The following is a 22588-nucleotide window of genomic DNA, read 5'->3' as shown; positions in this document are numbered from 1 at the left end:
CATTTAGACCTATAGATTATCGGGCTGAGACTCAGGGAGGGGTCAAGGATGTCATGGGTCATGAATCCCTTTCCTGCCCAAAAGAGATCTAAGTCCAGCCCACCTTGAATTCCTGTGACTCTTTATCCATCTAGTTCAGATTCTTGCAAAGAGCACTTAAGCTTGCAATAAATCTTTATACGCATTTCAACTGCCTGGATTCCCTGGTTTTCTTGGAGCTTGACGTTGACAAACCAAGGAATTCTGACTCAGTCGACGGGAGAGGAATGCAAACACTGCATTGCAACTTGACAAACTCCCCATCGCCTCTTTTTATCTAACAAAAGCCTTTTGGGGACAATATTTCCCATCTGCCTTTCTGTGGATTTCAGGCTATTCCCCATAACTAATCTCCTGAGATTGTGTTGTCAAAGAATACTGAAGCTTGGCTCATTCTCACCTGCAGCTTCTTAATCTCCTTTTTCAGATCGGCTTCATATTTCTCCTTCTGATTAGCATTCGCTGCATTATGGAGCTGTAGCAGAGAGAGAAGGTGGGGGGGAAATCCCAAGGTGTGATCAAAGCTGCAATTGACAGTGTCATGGAAGAAATGGAGGGCAAAATCAAACTGGATAAAGGAGGAAAAGCAGGAGCCAAGAGGACACCTTCCCTCCTCTCCCTGATCCTCCCTTCCCGAAAATAAAACTAGGACAAGGAACTACATGGGGGTGATAATAAAGAGTTTGGACAGAACCCAGGCAGAGAGATGACAGCAGCCCTCACCTTCTGCCAGATATCTTCAAACTGTTCCACACCTTCTGATACCTTTTTGAGACACCGATCGATCTCACCTGCAAGAAGGCCCCCCACCCCCAATGATAAATTAGTTGAAAGCAATCACAGGAACTGAAAGGTTCATACCATCCCTAAAGCCTAAAAGGGGAAGAGAAAGACAATCGGAATTTTGAAATGCTGCCTGTTTCTCCTTCTTCCCAAATTCCAACACCTTTGCCCCCATGTTAGTGATTTCCTACATCAACAGAAAACCTAACTCTTTTCACGCTTCCCTAATCGCATCCCATACTTGATTGGAAAACACAGCAATCCTGTGCCAGGCATTCGAAGTAAGAATCCTGTTTGCCTTTTGCTCAATTTATGCCCACCTCTTTCTTCTGCGCCTGTCTAGGTGAACAGGCTCTCTGCTCTTCTGCTACACAACCAGGCTCCTAGCCCAGCCACGGAGCTTACCTTGTAGCTTCCTCTTATCTGCCATGTTTCCTTCACTATAGGGGGGCTCTCTTCATACTTTATAGAGCGTTGACACTTTTAAGGAGAACAAGCAGAAAAAAAATTACAAAAAATAAGGCAAAGAAAAAAGCTGGTGTCCTAAGGCTATTTTCTTTCTACGTCCCCCCCCAGCTCCAACTCTGAAACAGCAGCATAAAGTAGAAAATCAGGGATGAGGTATAGGTATAATTTTCAACTTACAACAGTTCATTTAGTGACTGTTCAAAGTTACAATGGCACTGAAAAAAAATGACTTATGATTGTTTTTCACACTTATGACCGTTGCAGCACCTCCATGGTCACATGATCAAAATCCAGATGCTTGGCAACTGGTTCCTATTTGTGATGCTTGCAGTGTCCTGGGGTCATGTGATCAACCTTTTGTGAACTTGAACTGGTTGCTATATGTGACTTTGACAAGCAAAGTCAATGGGGAAGCCAGATTCACTTAATATCCGTGTTACTAACTTAACTGCAATGGTTCGCAGTGGCAAGTAAGGTCATAGAATGGGGCAAAACTCACTTAACGCGTCTCACTTAGCAACAGAAATTTTGGGCTCACTTATGGTCATAAGTCAAGGACTACCTGTACTTTTCCATTCTATGTCCGGAAAACTTTTCTTTTCTTCATGGGGTTTTGCCAATTAAAGATACAGAACTGCTATTCTCTCCCCATCCTCCCTGGCTCCCCAAATAAAATCCATAAAATCTACCTGAATAATAGAAAAGTTTGCAAAGAAAAGGGGTGTGTGTGAAATATCACGAAGAGCTTGGTAGCACCTTTTCCGAATAATGAATGTTATTAAAAATCCTGAGCTAGGGCTCACAAAAGCTTACTATGCCTTTTAATGAAATGTGTTAGTCAGAAAAGATGCTACCAGGCTCCTTCTGAAATTGTAGCTCTCCTCCTCCACTGTCTGCAAAGAAGAAGAGAGAGCAGGAGGGGGGAAAAAACAAAACCAGAGAGGGTTTTTTCCCCAGAGGTGCTGAAAGCATTTTTCTCTCCTCAGAGGTAAGAGCCTGAACGGGAGAGGCCAAAAAATGGCATTTCTAGATGGGAGAGATTTGGAGACGATTTCAACAACATTGCAATTTTCATCTGCTCCCTTCCACTTTTGCCAAACCATGTTTGTTCAAGAACAGGGACGTTCAACTGTGGCAACTTTAAGACCTGTGGACTTCAGTTCCCAGAATTCCCCATGCTGGCTGGGGAATTCTGGGAGTTGAAGTCCATTAGTCATAAAGTTACCATCCCTGCTTTAAAACAATGCATTGTTTTTTGGGGGCTGATCTCACCCGTGTCGCCTATCCTGAGGTTTTGGAGTGTGAGACAATGCTTTTCAGAAGTACAAACACAAGGAAGAAAAAGAGCCCTCTTCCCCAATTCAGTCATGGTAGCCAATTTTGAGCCTTAAAGAGAGACTGTCCCTTTCTTTCTCATGTCTCTTTAAGCCAGGGGTGTCCAAACGTGGCAACTTTAAGACGTGTGGACTTCAACTCCCAGAATTCCTCAACTTTGCTGTTGAAGTCCACACGTCTTAAAGTTTGGACACCCACTGCTTTAAGCCATCGGATCCAAACAGGCCTCCCTAACATCCTCCAGGCTGTATTCCTCAGTAAATGTCACTTGTGCTTTAGAACAGGGGTCTCCAACCTTGGCAACTTTAAGCCTGGTGGACTTCAACTCCTAGAATTCCCCAGCCAGCAAAGCTGGCTGGGGAATTCTGGGAGTTGAAGTCCACCAGGCTTAAAGTTGCCAAGGTTGGAGACCCCTGCTTTAGAAATGGCCTCTCAAAAGTCCAAATCGAATACAGGTAGCCCTTGACTTGCAATCACAACTGAGCCGAGAATTTATGCTGCCAAGTGAGACACTTGTTAAGTGAGTTTCACTCCATTTTACAACTTTTCTTGCCACATTTGTTAAGTGAATCACTTCAGTCGTTATATGAGTGTCACGGCGGTTAAGTGAACCTGGTTTCCCCGTTGACTTTGCTTGTCAGAAGGTCACATCACAGCCCGGGGTTTTGTAACCGTCATAAATATGAACCAGTCGTCAAGCATTCGAATGTAAATCAGGTGACCACGGGGAGGCTGCAACGGTCGTAAGCGTGGTTGTGGCACGGTCATAAAAATGGTCATAAGTCACTTTTTTCAGTGCCGTTGTAACTTTCGGTCACTAAATGAACTGTTGCAAGTTGAGGACTTGCACCTCTCAAATGTCTCATTTTCTTGATCAGGAAACCAAACCAAACTAAGGATGAAGATGAAAGGAATCTTAACCGAAAGCCATACCTTGAGTACATATAAACAACTGGAGCACGAAGGACATCTTAAGCATCAACCAGCTGCTGTTATTTCTAGTCTAAGTTATTCAGCAGAGCAGCTTTAGCTGGGAGGCCCTGGGGCCTTCTGAAGAAAGCAGATCAATTTTGCACTTACCTAGAGGCCCCTGGGCACTTGCTGTTGACCTATTCTCCAGCCAGGTTCCTATAAAGGTGAGAAAATATATATAGCTAGCAGGAGGAACCAAGCTCACCTTCTCCCACGCCAGGAAGCCTACACATGAAGAAAGTCTACACAGAGCCCCATGGCTTAATCAACATGCTATGCTAACTGGTGGCTATATGGTCGAATGCGTTTTGCAAACTCAGCCAACTGGGGAAGGGATTTGAAGTACGTATTCCTGAGACGCGTTTATCCATAGTTAACTGAGCCACGGTTCATGGATTTAACCCTATTTTTCTAGGATTATCTAGCAAACTTGACACTGAATTACCCATATTTTAGCCCAGTGTTCTGCACAAACCCAGCTGTTATACAACTGGGTACAGAACAGAGCACAACAAAAACAGTAGTTTGTTTCTCTCTCTCTCTCCCTCCCACCCCCACCCCAAATAATGTCTAAGTCACCATCCCTCACGTTTGAAGTATTTTTCTTTCTTCCTGCAGGCTTTCAGTGCTTTTAAAAGCCACTGGCCATGCCGAAGTAAGCAGGTTAAGCTTTCCCTGCTAGGCAGAGAATCCAGCTGGCAAGCCTTCCTTCCCATCACTAGGGTATACAGCTGCTTGCTTTCTTGACAGTAATAAGAGAAAACCTCCAGGTGATCACAAAGGGAATCTCTCTTTTTCCTGACTGAAGATGTGCTAAGAAAAACCATGAGCTGCTTGTAAAAGACTGGTAAATATTAGGGACTAACTCCCATGGCTGAACAAGTTTTTGTTTCCTCTCCCCCTCAAAATATCACAAAGCAGATGTTTTCCTTCTCTTTTTAGAAACCCCCAAAGTCTCGTTCTCAGAATTTTGCTCTAAAGCCTATGGCATAAATACAATAACATCCTGAAGTAATAAACTGGGCAAGTTTATACTTGGAGAAATATGATATTAGGTGGATCCCCTTACCTTTTTTTAAAAGTTCCTAAACTTAAAAGGTAGTATATAAAAAGACTACTATGCACATTTAGCAAACTGAGGATATAAACTTTCCAGAAATGTTGAAAAATAAAACTCCTCGAAAACAATTCCAGAACACTTTTCCATTTTTTGGAGGTGAGCAGAAGAGAATTTAAAATATGAAATTCATGTTTAGCATTCTTTGTAAGTATAGATAAATCGATGCTACTGCCAATGTTTACCCCATTCCCAGAGTTTTGAGGACTAGTGAAGGATAGGCCACTATCCAGCAATCTCTACATCAATAAGAGGAAGGAAGCCTATTATCAAAGGTAGGCTGAGCCCTTCCTTCTCTTGTAAAAATAAATGTCAATGCCTCTTACATTTAGTATTTCAGAGTTATACTCTGGTATACTATATGATAATGTAATTAGTCTTACATAAAAGTCTTACTATATAGTTTTCATAAATCAATTGGAGGTAAAGATTAGGAAACAACATGAGAATGTTTCTTTTTAAAACAATCAAGATCTATTTCATAATCCATTAAGAAAGAAAACATAAAGGAAAACAGCAGGAAAGCCTCCCCCCTTCATTTTTTAAATCCCCCACACACATGATTGCACCCAACACATTAAATCAGGAATGGGTAACCTTGAGATCCCAAGACTTACACAGCCAACCCCCCCCAACCTTTCTTAGTAGCCCCATTAGTCACCTCTGACTGCAGTTACCAGAAATACATATCACAGCTCTCTCCCATTCAGAGATGGGAAGTAAATAATACACACAGAGACTAAATAGGTATAACACAATCCCGATTCCAGCTACTATGCTTCTCACCTCACCCGTTAAAGCCCCAGCTACAAAAAGGCTGCCCACCCCTGCTCTTAAGTATAAGACTGTTTTGCAAACCACATTTCCTGGTTCACCCAACAGACTAAATCACAAAGAATGAAACCTGGTTTTACTTCGGTGTGTTCTGGGAGCCCGTCTTGAGAGCTGCCACTTCCAAGTAAATGGGTGAAACCGTATTTATACCTCTAAAATCAGTCTTTGCAAAAGAAGAACCTTCCATAGAGCTATGGTTTCAACCAGGCTGAGCGCTCTTGCTCTGCCAACCCCTCTTCTTCCTCTCTCTGCTGAGAGGCAGCATGAAAACCCTGCTAATTACAGGAAGCTAGGGTGGAGAGTGGACCATGAAATCTGCTACTGGAGGAACAGAGCTACGCTTTCATTCCCCACCCGCTTTTATCTCCCCAATAGTTGTTCCAGACCATTAAGAGCAGCTTTATTTGCTGTCATTTAGCAAGCGTTGATCTCTCTTTTGTCCAAGCTTTACCTGCCAATTTTTGCACGTTTCTGCTGTTGAAAGGTTCCCTAGGAAGTCAGGTCAATTCCTCCGAGTTAGTTTGCAAATTCAGGCTAACATCACAGCCATCTTAAGACTTCAGCTCCAAGGATTCATCATCAGTCTGTATGGGCTGTAGCAGAAAATCCTGAGAGCTTTCCCACACTTTGGAAAGGATGGGGAAGAAAGCTGATCTATATTTAAAAAACCCCAACAACTGGCTGAAAGGAAGATTTTGTTCAGAAAACCGAGTGATTTGTCTATCAACAGGCAATCTGGTTAGTGTGGTATTTGTCTTGCTGGCTGAAGAACTACAGGAGTTGAAGTCCACACATCTTAAAATTGCCAAGGATAAAAAACACTGTGTAAGCACATAGTGGATACTATGAAAGTGTACGCCAAAACATCTGGAGGACACTGGACTGGAAAATAATATTCTGTGGGATAAGCCCTATGAACCTTAGGAATTGGGGATTTTGCTACAGATTTCCACTTTGCTTATCAAAACATTTAGTTTCATCTTTATTATAAATTACTTACACCTACTCTATTAAACAATTTAGTGATTTCCCAATATTCTAAATTTTAATGGGAAGCTTACTTGTTAAGTAAACAGTACATGGCCAAACCATTCTATATTTATCAAAGCTTATAGATTCACCACTGACAGTCAAGTATGAAGCATCTGGCAGATAAGAATAAACATAAAAATGCAGGGCCGTCTGAGACCATGTATTTGTGATTACCATAATATCAGACTCCATTACCAGAACATTTTGCAGAAAAAGCCCTTCCTGGTTTTCATCAACCAAAGCAACAGAAAAGAAAAGCACTTTAACATGGTTTGGTTGCGTTCACACAATATGCTAACCAGCGGCTAACTATACTATGGTTTATTGAAATGCCTGAATTCACTTTTGCTAATCTAAAATATAGTCAATTCATTTATGGATCAGTGTGCTGTGAAAATAACAAGGTTTAGTCAATTAAACATGGGTTATGTGAATATCCAGAGTCACTAATTTACCATCCACATTTTAGACAGCTGTGTTAGGTAGATCCGGCTTTCGTCAAAAACTAGGGAGCTATAAATCTTTTTTGATCTACAATAAATTATAGAGAGGATACCACTCCAACTGTCTCAAATCACTTCCTGCCTATACTATTTTAGGAGCTCTCTCAAGTTTTACTTAAAGTGAACATGATGTACAAAGCCGTTTTCTGTTTTTAGGAAGCTTTTCCCCCCTCACTTCTTTAAAAGAAGAATTCCTGACTGGTTTTTGAAGAAAAAAACAACAACTGAAAACTTCCTAGCATACAAAGCTGCATTTAAAGGTTGAATTGCTATTTACTGTGCAGGCACAAATACCTGGCCTGAGTCAAAATGGACCAATTTTAAAACAAGGCAATTTAAATCAATGATTTAATTTGACCAGTATCAAGGCTAATTTAAACCTTATTTCCACCTGTTTTAGGGCTTAGTCCTAGATACATCTCTGAATTCAGAGGAACAAACAAAAAGACAAGCTGTTCTTTAATGTGCACATTAAGTAGTTGCTAGAGCTACTGAAAGGTATCTACCCATGAATACACTGGCACACACAAAGGAGCATAAATCCACACTTCCTGCTTGTATAGACCATAGGCCTCTTTTGCATGGGATGGATTTTTGTTACTTCACAGAAAGCTGATGTCTGTTTGCCAGGCACCAACATACCTGCTTGAAAATATAACCACAAAGAAGAAAATGCTATTAGTTACTGGGCAAATTTATGTTACTCCAAGAAAAGTATGTATTAACTGGCTAAAAAGCCAACAATGCAACCATATTTATTCAGAAGTAATCTACCGTAAACAAGAGATGATTTGCATAATATTCAGTTAAGTGCATGATCTATTATGCAGATGTGTATAGCCAATTTCTACATTTTGCTCTAATTCATTCTTTTATGCTGAAAAACAGTTTCTTAACTTGTGGGGGTGTGTGGAGAGAAAGCCATTAATATAAAATTACTTTTTTAAATTTTTTTTAATCAATTATCCACCATTCGGTTAACTCGGATAGATTTTCCTATATTATTTTGAAGATAAAGAAAAGGATAGATGGTGATAACCCACGTAGTCCTGAAGATGGTGCTTTATTTAAAATACAAAAAAAAACCAAAAAAACAACAACAACCACCCATACTGAGCAGGCTGATTGGTTATAACTGCTGAAGAAAACCAACTGAGGACAATTCAGCTACCATATTTATGATATCTGACCACTGATTAAAGAGAGACAAACAGGAATATCCCCCATTTTCTAAAGTCCCAGTGACTTAGAAAAAGGAGCAGAGAGAAAAGATAAATCCTGCACAAATTTCCCCAAAATCAGTGAAAGCAAAAATGAAGCATACGTTGGATTAAAATAATAATGTCAGACCAGGAAAGAACAACCTGGTAACCTCTAAAATATTTGGAATCCAGTTCTCATTTGTTTCAGCCGACTGGATTGTGGGAATTGTAGTCTAAAGCATCTAAACAGCAGCAGGTTTTCCATTCCGGCCCTGAGACAATATTATAAAAATGAAGCTGCTGTTGAATTGAATTCCTGTAATATCTAGTTTGCCATCTGGAGATGATGGAAACACACATCTGAAAGGCAACTGACTGGAAAATGCTGCAGTAATACCAATAAATAGCAAAATAAACTGCAGAAATGAGTGATCACAGATGCACCTGATAAGTCTATTTCCGTAGGTTGTTTTATCTTTAAAACAAACAGACAAACAAAAAACCCACCTCTGTTATACACAATTGCCAAAACTTGTGGCAATAGAATCTGAAAGTGTACTAATCTGTTATATGTAGAAACACTTTATTTTCTCTATCCTGCCACCACTCAGATTTCCCTGCTGAGCAATAGTATGTTTAAAGCACAGTTTCTCAACCTTAGCAGCTTTAAGATACGTGGACTTCAACTCCCAGAATCCCCCAGCCAGCATGGCTAGTTGGGGCATTCTGCGTTGAAGACCACATTCTTAAAATTGCCCAGATTGAGAAACATGGGCTTACAGTATAGCATTTTAAGAGTCTTGTTCTATCTATTCTCTCTAGACTATTTAATTCAATCCAAGAAGCTGATGGTTTGCTATAAGATACAGGTCAGAAACACTCTGACAGGATCGGAGTTACCTTATAGTGAGATATCTGGAAGAATAAAGATGCACAACTGGAATGTTTCCATTCTATGGAAACAAGCTTAACTTCAGAAAAGAACACTATTCTAACTGTCCCAAAAGGTGACACAAAATATGATCATCTAAGCAGGACTTGAAGTAATTTTTTCATGTTCCTCAGTCACCCATTATAAAATGAGACAATTATTTTTTTTACAAATTTTGCCATCTTTGCATTGACCCACAAAGGCCTACAATGTCCATTTCAGTTTCATTTTGATACAGTCACCAGAATAACCAAGTTGGAAGGGACCTTGGAGGTCTTCTAGTCCAACCCCCTGCTCAAGCAGAAGACCCTGTACCATTTTAGACAAATGGCTATCCAGTCATTTTGAAAACCTCCAGTGCTGGAGCACTCACAACTTCCAAAGGCAACTCATTCCACAGATTAATTGTTCTCACTGTCAGGAAATTTCTCCCTAGATCTAGGTAACTTCTCTCCTTGATTAGTTTCCATCCATTGTTTCTTGTCCTGCCTTCAGGTGCTTTGGAGAACAGGTTGATCTCCTTTTTTCTGTGGCAGTCCCTTAGATATTGGAACACTGCTATCATGTCACCCCAACTACATACCTAATTCCTACAATCGTTCCTATGTTTTAGCCTCCAGGCCCCTAATCATCTCTGTAATTATGCAGTTCTTCATGTTCTCCTTTACACAGAAATTGTAAGCAACCAATGTAAGATACAGATATTAGTGGGAACTTGCTGCAGCACATACCATGAATACAATTGTTGCAATGACAAATAACCCCAAACCACTAAGACTAATGAACCACTAAGACCACTAATGAAATGCCATTTGCAGAGAACAGGGTGTTGTGAAGGGGTAATAAAGAATTCCTCAACCAGAACCGAATCCCTGTAACATTCTTCCACATTTTCTTAATATTGTCCCCCATATACATGGCAACCTTTGGGGTATACCATCAAGCACTTTGCTGGCATACGGCCTCTCAGAAGAGAATCTTTTCTTGATGCAAATAGCCTTGCTTCTCTCAGTGCTAACACTGCAGTCCCTGAGCTGCAGATTAAGAACCTAACTATGAATCTCCTCTCTGTTATGAACTCACTGTAGGTGGATCTAATAGAAAATGCTTTCTCTCTAATAGAGTGGATCTAATAGAAAATGCTCCTCTAAGATGTGGGGATAAAGATATAAAAGGAAAAAAAGGTGAAATCGACAAGACTGTTCCCTTTTGAACAGAGAGGACTGTAGAAAACAGAAGCGCACAAAGGTTGAACAAATATCTCCAGCAGGACAGGAGGCAGCTTATAAAAATAAGTAGAAGGCCTCGCTTCAAGCTTTTGCCAATGTCTAGTTGTTTTATCACGGAGTTTTCAAAGAGTCAGAGGAGGACCACTGCAGCTGAATATCCAGAGAAAACACAGAATTCATATGGCTGGAAGGGACCTTGGAGGTCTTCTAGTCCAATCCCTTGCTCAAGGCAGGAGACATTATATCATCCTGGTCAAATAGCTGTCTAGTATATTTTTGAAAATCTCCAGTAGCGGATCACTCACAATTATGGGAGGCAAGCTATTCTGCTCATTAATTGTTCTGTCAGAAAGTTTCTCTTTACTTCTAGGATAGAGCTCTCTTTAACAAGCTTCCACTCATTATTTCTTGTCCTGCCTTCTGGTGCTTTGAAAAATAAGGCAATCTCGTCTTCTCTGCAACAGCCTCACAAATACTGAAAGACAGTTATCATGTCTCCCCTAATCCTTCACTTCAATAGGCTAGATATACCTAGTTCCCTCAAGTATTCATCATACAATTTAGCCCCCAGACCATTTATTATGTTTGTTGCCTTTCTCTGCACACTTTCTAGGGTCTCAGAATGTTTTTTGGTATTGTGGTGACCAGAACTGTACAGATGTGATCCTAACATATCTACAGGCTTTCATGTTCTCCAAGCAGAGGCTAGATAAGTATTTGTTGCTGATGCTTAAATTTCAATTACTAAATCAGAAGGCTTGCTGGATTCAATTATCTAAATAATCCCCTGCAGCCTTATTTTCTATGAAGGGTTCTTGAAAGATTTCACAGCCAAAGAATAACTTTCATTATAGCACAGGGTGGGGGTACATTTAAAAGATTGTACAATGGGCAAAGGCCTACAGCATTTCAATAAGTTTTTACATTCAAGGCACAAATGCAAATAACATGCTCCATGGAAGGGAAATATGGCTTTTTCCTTAGCTGTATGTTTTGTGCAGAGACAATGCTACAGTGCTTTCCTGTACCAACACTTGTAACTTCAAATAACCTCATTGAGATCTTATGCTTTGATAACCTAACCATCTGGAAGTATGCTTTCTACCTCAAGGAAATCAAATCATGCAATTTGATTTTTATTGACTGTATTTTGTAGTGTAGCCTAACTTTCTGGGTAAAGATACTACAAGCTACCATTAAGTTATAGCAAATGGTCAATCAACCTGGGAATTCAAATTCGACCATAGCTGAGGCTCTGTGTATCGTCACAGACAATTCAGTATATTAAACAGTTTGCTTCCTGTCGGCTACTATCAAACTGTAGTTAAACTACCATATATGAAATGAGATCATTATATTGGCCTGCTGTCTTTTGCAAATGGCACTGGTTCTCTCTGGCCTCAATTGATGGTTCTTCTGAATCTCACATGTAGAGACCCTTTAATTCAATTTTCCCCAATTCAAATCCCTCCAGACTTTTGTATCTTACCACAACTGCCAAACACAGGATAGACAGCAGTCAAGAATGATGAGATTTGCAAGCAAAAGTATCACACAAGGTTTAGACTGAAGACTTCTGCTTTAATTGATGGTGTGGAGGCTGATGCTGGGGCATTATGAAGTTGCCTACCCATTCAGATCCCTGAAGTGGCTTTTAGCTATTAATTTTTATCAGAAATTTGGCTGGTGATAATATGAAAAAGTTTTCCTATGCAACAGCAGCATCTAAGTTACAGAAACCGAAGAGCTCCAGACAATTCCTACACCGGCAGTGACTTTTCTTTGAGCACAGAACATGGTTTGTTTTGAACAATTTTGTGTGTGGATATGAGCCGATAAGCAGAATTTAAAATAAATACATGAAAAGAAAGTGTGTTTATTTGCTGAAAGAATCTACTGTGCAGCTGAAACTAGGATTCAGCAAATCTAGCAGGGACTGGATCTGTGTAGACCAAATATTAATGATCTATCAAAGAGGGAGAGAATTTCTTAGATTAAAATCAACTAAACAACAGACCAGAGCTATACATATTTTTGGCAACATAGCTTTATCTTTTAAATAACCACATTGTTGAGACTTTCCCACATTTTTTTCTTTTGAAATAAATTTTGTAAGGCAAATCCTGTTTATGACGGTGGTCAACACAACTCTGGGATCCTCCAGATGTGTTCAAACTTCATAAACCTTCAACCAGCACAATTCACTTCTGGCAAGATGATATCCAAAGACTATGCTACTGTTATTTACATGCAGAAATCAGTGCAGTACAGTGCAGAATTCTGCCTCTTAAAAAAACCCCGGAAAAGTTTCTAGCTCTTGATTTTGTAAAGCATGTTAAAGCCCACTAAAATCTTAACCAAGGCAGAATGTCCTGGAAGGAATAAAGAAAGAAAGAAAGAAAGAAAGAAAGAAAGAAAGAAAGAAAGAAAGGTCTACGTATCCGGTTATTATCTATTTAAGGATCGTATACTCTTTGGATTATCACCTTGCCAGAAATGAATTGTGCCGGTTGAAGGTTTATGAAGTTTGAACATAAGAGGAACTCCACTGACACATAACTCTTACCGCCCTGAGGAGTTTCTTGTAGTTGGAGGGTCTTTGCCCTGACACGCTAATAGGCCTACCCCAAATCAAGGTAGGCCACTACTCTCTGGGGAAGGGGTCTCCAACCTTGGCAACTTTAAGCCTGGCGGACTTCAGCTCCCAGAATTCCCCAGCCAGCTTTGCTGTTAAAGTCCACAAGTCTTAAAGTTTGGACACCCTTGCTTTAAGCCATTGGATCCAAACAGGCCTCCCTAACATCCTCCAGGCTGTATTCCTCAGTAAATGTCACTTGTGCTTTAGAACAGGGGTCTCCAACTTTGGCAACTTTTAAGCCTGGCGGACTTCAATTCCCAGAATTTCCCATTCTGGGAGTTGAAGTCCGCCAGGCTTAAAGTAGCACAATTGGAGACCCCTGCTCTGGGGAGACCATTTCTTTCTACAGCTTTCTTTCCCAGGCTTACATCTCTCCCCATGCAAGACTGAAACGGGTGAGGGATTGTTCTGAAAGCATCCCCTTCCCAGGCAGAGCGCCTGACTTGGTTGCAACTTTTAAGTGATTAAGAGCTGCTCCCTCTTGCACAGCATCCCCGGTAGAGGAGATTAAGCCTTAGGGCAACCCGCGGCATCCCACCCCACCCATGTTTCCTACTCGAGGCTGCCACACCGGCTCTGCCTTGGCTAAGGGGCTTAGCTCTGCCTTGGCTAAGGGGGCCTAAGGGGCCCCAGTGCTTACAGGCGAGGGACTCACCTTTACAACCTCAATCCTGCCAGCCCTTCTCCAGGGCCCCACTGACCGTCGCCCCGTGAAACTCGAGGCCCCCTTTCAACGCCGGAGACGCTCCCTCCCCTCCGCAAACACTCACAGGAACAGCATTGCCCTAAGCATCGTCCACCCCCCTAAGGAGCCCCCAACAAACACTTTGGCCCCGCCCCCTACGGAGCCCCGTAGGCACCTGCAGGCCCCGCCCCTCTGCTAGGCCCTCCCTCCGCAAACACTCACAGGAACAGCATTGCCCTAAGCATCGTCCACCCCCCTAAGGAGCCCCCAACAAACACTTTGGCCCCGCCCCCTACGGAGCCCCGTAGGCACCTGCAGGCCCCGCCCCTCTGCTAGGCCCCTCCCCCTCCCGCTGTCTCACCGGCAGCTCCGGCGTCTCCGGGTCGCTCTCACTCTCCTTCTTTTTTCCCTCTCTCTTTCTCTCGCCCCCGTCTCTCGGGTTCCGCGGCATCCAAGATGGCGGCAACCTCCCCCCCTCTATTTTCTCTCGATCCGCCCTCCCCTGAACTACATTGGCTAATTCTCCCGCCCCTCAAGCCTCGTACCGTTTCGATTGGATAATAAGGAACTGGACGGAAGAGGGAACGGGGAGGGTGGGACGACGCGGCGCAGCCGCAGCTGTCATTAATAGGAATGCATGGGATCTATTTGTCAGGAGATGGTGTCCTTCAAAGCGATTTCGTGCTGCCATTGGCTGGAGAAGCGCAGATGGTGTAGTAGGCGTGGTTACGCCTACTACTCCGCGAAAAACAAGCCGAGAGGGCGGAGTTTACGTCAAAGCCTACCTCCTAATGGGCAAAAAAAATGTCCCTCAAATCGCACTCTTGTATGATTGACTACCGCTTCCTGTACACGAATACTGGCAAAAGTAAAAAAGGCTATTGGATAAAGGCCCTGTCATTTATTCCTTGGTCCTGCTGTTTGGCTGAAACTAATAAAAAGGCGGTAGCCGCGAAAGACTTTGAGCCTGTGCCTCCCCATTGGCTGTAAACAAGCAAACCTGCACATGTTGTCTTTTCATTGGACAGCTGTGCCGCACCGTAGAAACCTTCTCCTTTTTCTATTGGCATACACGTTTTGAAGCTGGTTGCATTAAGGTAAAAAGGGTCGGGGCGGGACAATCTGCAGGAAACTCTTAAAAGGCAACCTGTCAATTAAACCCACTGTATCCAATCAGGGAAGGAAGAACGACCCCTTTCCAAGATAGATATCCTTCTATCCGGGCTTTGGTTTAATGATTTATTTCAGCACTTCCTATCCAGCTATCACAAAGGCTTGTTGCAGATTTAGGCGGGCGCAGCCGTGTTCACCAACTGATAAAAAGGGACGTACTTGTTGCTATTTAAACAAGCACAAATCTGGGCTCGTGGACAGATTACGTGGCCAGATTACCTATCTAGAATCTCAAATCTGTGCTCTCCAAGCAAAAATTAGGTGCCCAATTCAGCCATTCCACTCTATTGAGCTGCTGTGCCATCAGTCCCCTCTACCACAAAGATCCTGCAGGAGAAGGGCAGTATGGACAACCTTGGGATCTGGCAGGGTGAGAGCCGTGAACCATAAAACAAAGCATTTGCAGTGTCCCAGTATAAGATATCGTGCCCTTGCTGACCTTAATAGGGACACTAAAGTGACAGATCAAGGTAGTTGTGATACTGATAACTCAAACAAGCAGGGGTCCAAGATGAAGAACTTACTTTGGAAAGGGGAAAGTGTGAATCAGGTATTACACATCAGTCACACAAGAAGAGCACGGTATCCAAAAAGAGAAGCCACCTTCTGATTGGTGATTCAATTGTAAGGGACGTAAATTTAGGAAAGGGTATGGAGGTTTTGAAAGAGGTCAGGTGCCTGCCAGGTGCTACTGCCAGCAGACAAGAGGCGTATTTTTAAGATAGTCAAGAATGCCAGTAAGGATTGTGATGTTGATGCTATTATACATCTTAGCACAAGTGATCTGTCCCAAAAGGATGTACTTTCTGTGCAGAATGATTTCCAGAGCTTGGGGTATGAATTTAGTAGTATAGGTTGTAGGCTTATCTTTTCAGAGGTTTTATCAGTATATAAGGAACAAAAAGGTAAAGGCCAGCGTGTAGTGGAATTTAATTGGATGAACTCACAGATACTGTAACATCATATGTCAGGTTTTGTGAACACCTATGTGTATCGACAAGGAACAACAAACCTTGGTTCACAGCTAAACTTAAGCAGCTTTGTCATTCCAAAGAGGAAGCTTACAGAAAAGGTGATATAATGCTGTACAATCAGGCCAGAAATGTATTAATAAGGGAGATCAGAGCAGCAAAAAGAAGCTACTCTGAAAAGCTAAAGAATCAGTTCTCAACAAATGAACCAGCAACATGTGGAAAACTCTTAAAAATATCACCGGCTATGGCAAAGCTCCTTTCCAGGCTGAAGGAAATCAACAACTGGCAGATGACCTGAACGAGTTTTACTGCAGGTTTGAAAGGAAACTACAGCCACCTATCTCCACAACCCTCATCTCAGACACACCACCAACAGCCAAGCCTCCTACAACTGACCCCATCCCATTGGGTTCACAACCCCTAGTGATCACAGAAAAGGAAGTGCAGGACCTATTTCACAGACAAAAGCCAAGAAAAGCTCCAGGGCCAGACAAGCTAACTCCTTGCTTAAATGTCTGTGCTGACCAATTGGCCCCCATCTTCACCCGTATCTTCAATAAATCACTAAAGATGTGCTATGTTCCTTCTTGCTTCAAATGCTCTACTATTATCCCAGTGCCGAAGAAGCCCACCATCAAGGAACTGAAAGACTACAGACCAGTTGCTCTAACATCTGTAGTCATGAAAACCTTTGAAAGGCTAGTGCTGTCCCACTTGAAAACCATCACGGATCCACTGTTAGACCACTTGCAATTTGCATACTGAGCAAATAGATCAACAGATGATGCTGTTAATATGACTTTGCACTACATCCTACAACATCTTGAATCTCCAAAGACTTATGCAAGGGTCCTCTTTGTAGACTTCAGTTCAGCATTCAATACCATCATTCCAGACACTTTTCTAACTAAGCTAAACCAGCTATAGATATCTGAACAGACTTAAGTGGATCACAAGCTTCCTAACAAACAGGAAGCAACAGATGAAGCTAAGCAGGATCACATCAGATACCTGTACAATTAGCACAGGGGCCCCCCAAGGCTGTGTGCTCTCCCCACTTCTCTCTATATACCAATGACTGCATCTCCAACGATCCATCTGTTAAACTACTGAAGTTCGCAGATGACACAACAGTGATCGGTGTCATTCGAGACAATGATGAATCTCCATACAAAGGGGAGGTCGAACGACTCGCCTCGTGATGCGACCGAAACAATCTGGAACTAAATACACTCAAAACCGTAGAAATGGTGGTAGACTTTAGGAGAAATCCTTCCATTCTTCCACCTCTTATAATACTAGACAACACAGTATCAACAGTAGAAACCTTCCAATTTCTAGGTTCTATCATATCGCAAAATCTAAAATGGACAGCTAACATCAAAAACATCATCAAAAAAGGACAACAAAGAATGTTCTTTCTGTGCCAACTCAGTAAGCTCAAACTGCCCAAGGAGCTGCTGATTCAGTTCTACAGAGGAATTACTGAGCCTGTCATCTGCACCTCTGGTTCGGTTCTGCAACCCAACAAGAAAGACACAGACTTCAGAGGATAATTAGAACTGCAGAAAAAATAATTGCTACCAACCTGCCTTCCATTGAGGACCTGTATACTGCACGAATCAAAAAGAGGGCCGTGAAAATATTTACAGATCCCTCACATCCTGGACATAAACTGTTTCAACTCCTACCCTCAAAATGACGCTATAGAGCACACCAGAACAACTAGACACAAGAACAGTTTTTTCCCGAAGGCCATCACTCTGCTAAACAAATAATTCCATCAACATTGTCAAACTATTTATTAAATCTGCACTATTAATCTTCTCATCGTTCCCATCACTCATCTCCTTCCACTTATGACTGTAACTTTGTTGCTAGTATCCTTATGATTTATATTGATATTGATTGTTTCCTGATTGCTTATTTATATCCTATGACTATCATTAAGTGTTGTATCATTGTTAAATTTGTACCTTATGACTATCATGTAAGTGTTGTAAGTGTTGTCCCTTGATGAAGTTATCTTTTCTTTTATGTACACTGAGAGCATATGCACCAAGACAAATTCTTTGTGTGTCCAATCACACTTGGCCAATAAAATTCTATTCTATTCTATTCTAGTGGAGTTTAATGTGTAAAAGGGAACGCTTTGGTTTTATTAGTCATGATGTCTGCAACTGGTCCAATGCAAAACTGTACAAAAGAGATGGATTGCATCCATCAAAGAAAGGGACTGAGTTACTTAGCAATAAATTCACAGATTTTCTTGATAAACATTTAAACTGAACAGTGGGGACAGAGAATTAATTGATACAGAACATTTCTGTCCCCAGCAATCCAAAATGAATAGGGTTATCAGTGCATGTAACATAGATGTCTGTGTGGGTAAGATTATCAGCCCTGCTATCAAGCAAAACCAAGCATTTAATAGTGAGTGCCATACCATGTGCACTAATCAAACAGGTGGCAAGAAAGTAGGGGCAGTCAGGCACAACACAGGTCATGTGGACAGTAAACACAGGGTCAATCAAAATGGACTCAAATATCTATACACCAGTGCACAGAATATGAGGAATAAACAGGGTGAATTAGAAATTCAAGTAAATGAGGGCAGATATGATATTGTTGCCATTACGTAAACTTGGTGGGATGAAACCCACAAATGGAACATACAGCTAGAGGGATATAAATATAGTGCAACTCTACTTATAAGAAATAACTACATCTCTACAGAAATAGAGCACAACAATGATGAAAATTATCTTGAATGCATTTGGGTCAATATTAAAGGGGGGAAATGGTATTGCCATAGGTCTATGCTATAGACTACCCAACCAATAGTCAGCTAACTAAGGTATATAGCAGGGGTCTCCAACGTTGGCAGCTTTAAGACTTGTGGACTTCAACTCCCAGAATGCTTCAGCCAACTTGTCTTAAAATTGCCAATGTTGGAGACCCCTGGTATATAGGAAACACATCACAGTAATAATAGGGGATTTTAACTACCCTGACATCAACTGGGAGACAAACTTTGCACCAAGTGGAAGATCCAACAGGTTCCTAACAAACCTAGAGACAACTTTGTTTCCCAAAAAGTAGAGAAGAGAACAAGAGGATCAGCCATATTGGACTTAATTCTCACTGAGATGAAATGGTAGAAGGTGTTGAAACTACAGGAACCTTGGGGGCGTGATCACGCAATATTGGAATTCAACATTATGCCAACACAAGTAGTAGAACAAAGTCAAAGTAGAGTCTTGGACTTTAAGAGAGCTAATTTTAATAAACTTAGAAAGAGCTTGAGAAGGATTCCATGGATGAGAATCCTCAAGGGGAAAACAACTCAAGAAGTTTGGGAAATTTTGAAAAGTGAGATTATAAAAGCCCAGTCTAACACAACACCAATGAAGAAGAAAAATAATAGAGCTCAAAAGAAATCAGCATGGATGCATAAAGAACTGACAAAATGAAAGACAAAAAGGACAAGTATAAAAAGTGGAAAGAGGGGTAAATAACTAAGGCAGAATATCAGCAAATAGCCCGAGCCTGTAAAGATGAAGTGAGGAAAGCTAAGGCTCACAATGAACAAAGGCTAGAGACAAAAGTAAAAAATAACAAAAAAAAACTTCTTCCAACATGTTAAAAACAAGAAAAAAGTCAAGGAAACAATTGGCCCATTGCTGGGAGAAAGTGGCAAGAAGATGACAAGCAACAGGGAGAAAGCAGATCTACTTAACTCATTTTTTGCATCTGTCTTTACACACAAAAAAAACAATCCAATCTATCAAAAACAGCACCACAAAAAACAGATTAGGAACACAAGTTAAAATAGGGGGGAAATGGTAAGTGAACACTTGTCTACCCTAGATGAGTTCAAATCACCAGGACTGGATGGATTACACCCCAAGGTGAACTGGCAGACGAGATCTCAGAACCACTGAACTATATCTTTCAAAGATCCTGGAGCACAGGAGAACTGCCAGAGGACTGGAAAAGTACTGATGTAGTTCCCATCTTCAAAAAAGACAAAAAAAACAGACCTAGGAAACTACAGACCTATCAGCCTGACCTCAATACCAGGGAAGATTCTGGAAAAGATAATCAAGCAACGGATCACCGAACACCTAGAAGCAAACAAAGTAATAATCAAAAGCCAACATGGGTTTGTCAAAAACAGATCATGCCAGACTAATCTTATTGCATTCTTTGACAAAGTGACAAAATTAGTGGACCAGAGGAATGCTATCAATATAATTTACTTGGACTTCAGTAAAGCATTTGATAAAGTAGACCATAGCCTACTACTAGATAAAGTAGAAAAATGTGGGTTAGACAGCACCACCACCAGATGGATTCGTAACTGGCTGACCAACCGCACTCAATGTGTAGTCCTCAATGGAACCACATCCACATGGAAGGAAGTATGCAGTGGAGTACGCCAAGGCTCTGTTTTAGGTCCAGTACTCTTCAACATCTTCATCAATGACTTGGACAAGGGAAAGATGGGGAACTCATCAAATTTGCAGATGACACCAAGCTGGCAGGAATAGCCAACACTCCAGAAGACAGGCTCAAGATACAGAAGGATCTTGACAGACTTGAACATTGGGCCCTATCTAACAAAATGAAATTCAACAGTGAATTTACAGTGAAAAAAGTAAGGTTCTACATTTAGGCAAAAAACCCCAAAATACACAGGTATCGTATATGTGGTACCTTGCTCAATAGTAGTAACTGTGAGAGGGATCTTGGAGTCCTAGTGGACAACCATTTAGATATGAGCCAGCAGTGTGCAGCAGCTGCCAAAAAAGCCAACACAGTTCTGGGCTGCATCAACAGAGGGATAGAATCAAGATCACGTGAAGTGTTAATACCACTTTATAAGGCCTTGGTAAGGCCACACTTGGAATATTGCATTCAGTTTTGGTCGCCATGATGTAAAAAGGATGTTGAGATTCTAGAAAGAGTGCAGAGAAGAGCAACAAAGATGATTAGGGAACTGGAGGCTAAAACATATGAAGAATGGTTGCAGGAACTCGGTATGTCTAGTTTAATGAAAAGAAGGACTAGGGGAGACATGATAGCAGTGTTCCAATATCTCCAGGGTTGCCACAAAGAAGAGGGAGTCAAACTATTCTCCAAAGCACCTGAGGGTAGAACAAGAAGCAATGGGTGGAAACTAATCAAGGAGAGAAGCAACTTAGAATTAAGGAAAAATTTCCTGACAGAACAATTAATCAGTGGAACAACTTGCCTGCAGAAGTTGTGAATGCTCCAACACTGGAAATTTTTAAGAAAATGTTGGATAATCATTTGTCTGAAATGGTGTAGGGTTTCCTGCCTCGGCAGGGGGTTGGACTAGAAGACCTCCAAGGTCCCTTCCAACTCTGTTGTTGTTGTTGTTATTCTCAGCACTCAAATAAAAAAAAACAAGTATATCAAAGAGAGAGAGAGACCAACTTCACTAGAGACATAACCCTTGGTTTGCTGAATCATATTGTTGCATAAGCTGCAGGGCTGCGTTTACAGCATATCAAGCAAACTTCACTGTTAGTAAGCACACAGAAACTTATCCTTCTGCATCTTCCTTAAGAACTCTCCAGAGCCCTTGATAAATCTGTGGTTGGTTTCTGGATTTCTATTTCTAATACTCAAAATATTCTTAAAGAATTCTCACACTGGTCAGTTTATTGGCAATATTCTTTTCATAATTCTTTTTCAAATCTAACTCCCTACATATTTGGATTCCTCATCTTTGCCTATTGGAGCAGTGTTTTGCATTTCCTGGAGATACTGGTGTTGTTTTCAGAATTTATTTGGTCATAATGGTTTTAGGTCACAGGATTGGGTCACCAGAGGAGACGTGATAGAAGTCTTCCAATATTTGACAGGCTGCCACAGAGAGGAAGGGGTCAAGCTATATTCTAAAGCACCTGTAGGCCAGACAAGGAATAATGGATGGAAAATGAACAAGGAGATTTAACCTGGAAATAAGGAGAAATTTTCTGACAGAACAATCAACCAGTGGACTGCCATTTGTCAGAAATGGTGTAGGGTCTCCTGCTTAGGAAGGTGGTGTTAGGTTGGGTTGGACTAGATGACCCACAAGAACCCTTCCAACTCTGTTAATCTGTAATCAGTTATCTGATCGCACAACAGATTATAAATTGTATTACTACAAAGAAAAACAAGACTAAAGAACTGCATCTCCTGAATACTGCCAGCATAATTGAGCCTTTTGATTCATTGGGGAACAATGGAAAATGCCAGATTAAATCTCTGGTCTTTCAATGTTGGGTTACTACTAAAGCTATTCTCCAGAGGGAAATTTCACTGCAGAGTAGGGATTATGCACCCATGCCCACAAAAACATAACCAAATACGCCAGGAATGAATGGAATTGTTATGTCAATTTTGTGGATCACTATGGAGGTAGTAGGCATAGTTATTTTACAACCAAATGCATGGTGACGTGTTTTGTCTATGCTAAATTTCATGCGGGGGGCGGGGAGGAATCTATGTGGCCTCTTAATGACAACTCTTGATGGCACCTAGTGTTTGCTCAATTTACAAGAAAGTGAAGTCTTATTGCAAAGGTATAGGAAGTAAGAGCTACGCTTAGAAGAATAATGTCCAAGCCACAAGACAACAAAGAGCAAGAATTCTCCCC

The 22588-nt window shown here is 41.4% G+C and overlaps 1 protein-coding gene across 7 annotated transcripts in view; it reads right to left on the bottom strand.

Annotated features, from left to right (window-relative positions):
• CNOT3 (CCR4-NOT transcription complex subunit 3) overlaps positions 1-14251 on the bottom strand; it is a 45526-nt gene extending 31275 nt beyond the window's left edge. For 4 of the 7 annotated variants that reach the window (XM_058181628.1, XM_058181632.1, XM_058181631.1 and 1 more), the window contains exons 1-5: positions 14130-14251; positions 3706-3753; positions 1228-1302; positions 763-830; positions 440-514 (exon numbers count right to left, since the gene is read on the bottom strand). In XM_058181628.1, coding sequence (XP_058037611.1) covers positions 440-514; positions 763-830; positions 1228-1252 — 168 coding nt within the window. In that variant the 5' untranslated portion in view covers positions 1253-1302; positions 3706-3753; positions 14130-14251. Of the gene's footprint in view, positions 1-439; positions 515-762; positions 831-1227; positions 1303-3705; positions 3754-5999; positions 6111-14129 lie in introns of those variants that run through there. The other 3 variants (XM_058181629.1, XM_058181633.1, XM_058181634.1) reach the window with 3 other exon arrangements.
• Positions 14252-22588: the final 8337 nt, after the last annotated feature.

The sequence above is a fragment of the Ahaetulla prasina genome, chromosome 4 (genome assembly GCF_028640845.1).
Source record: "Ahaetulla prasina isolate Xishuangbanna chromosome 4, ASM2864084v1, whole genome shotgun sequence".
NCBI classification, from domain to species: Eukaryota; Metazoa; Chordata; class Lepidosauria; order Squamata; family Colubridae; genus Ahaetulla; species Ahaetulla prasina.
The sequence above is the reverse complement of the archived record's forward strand: the minus strand, read 5'-3'. Positions and strand labels throughout refer to the sequence as shown.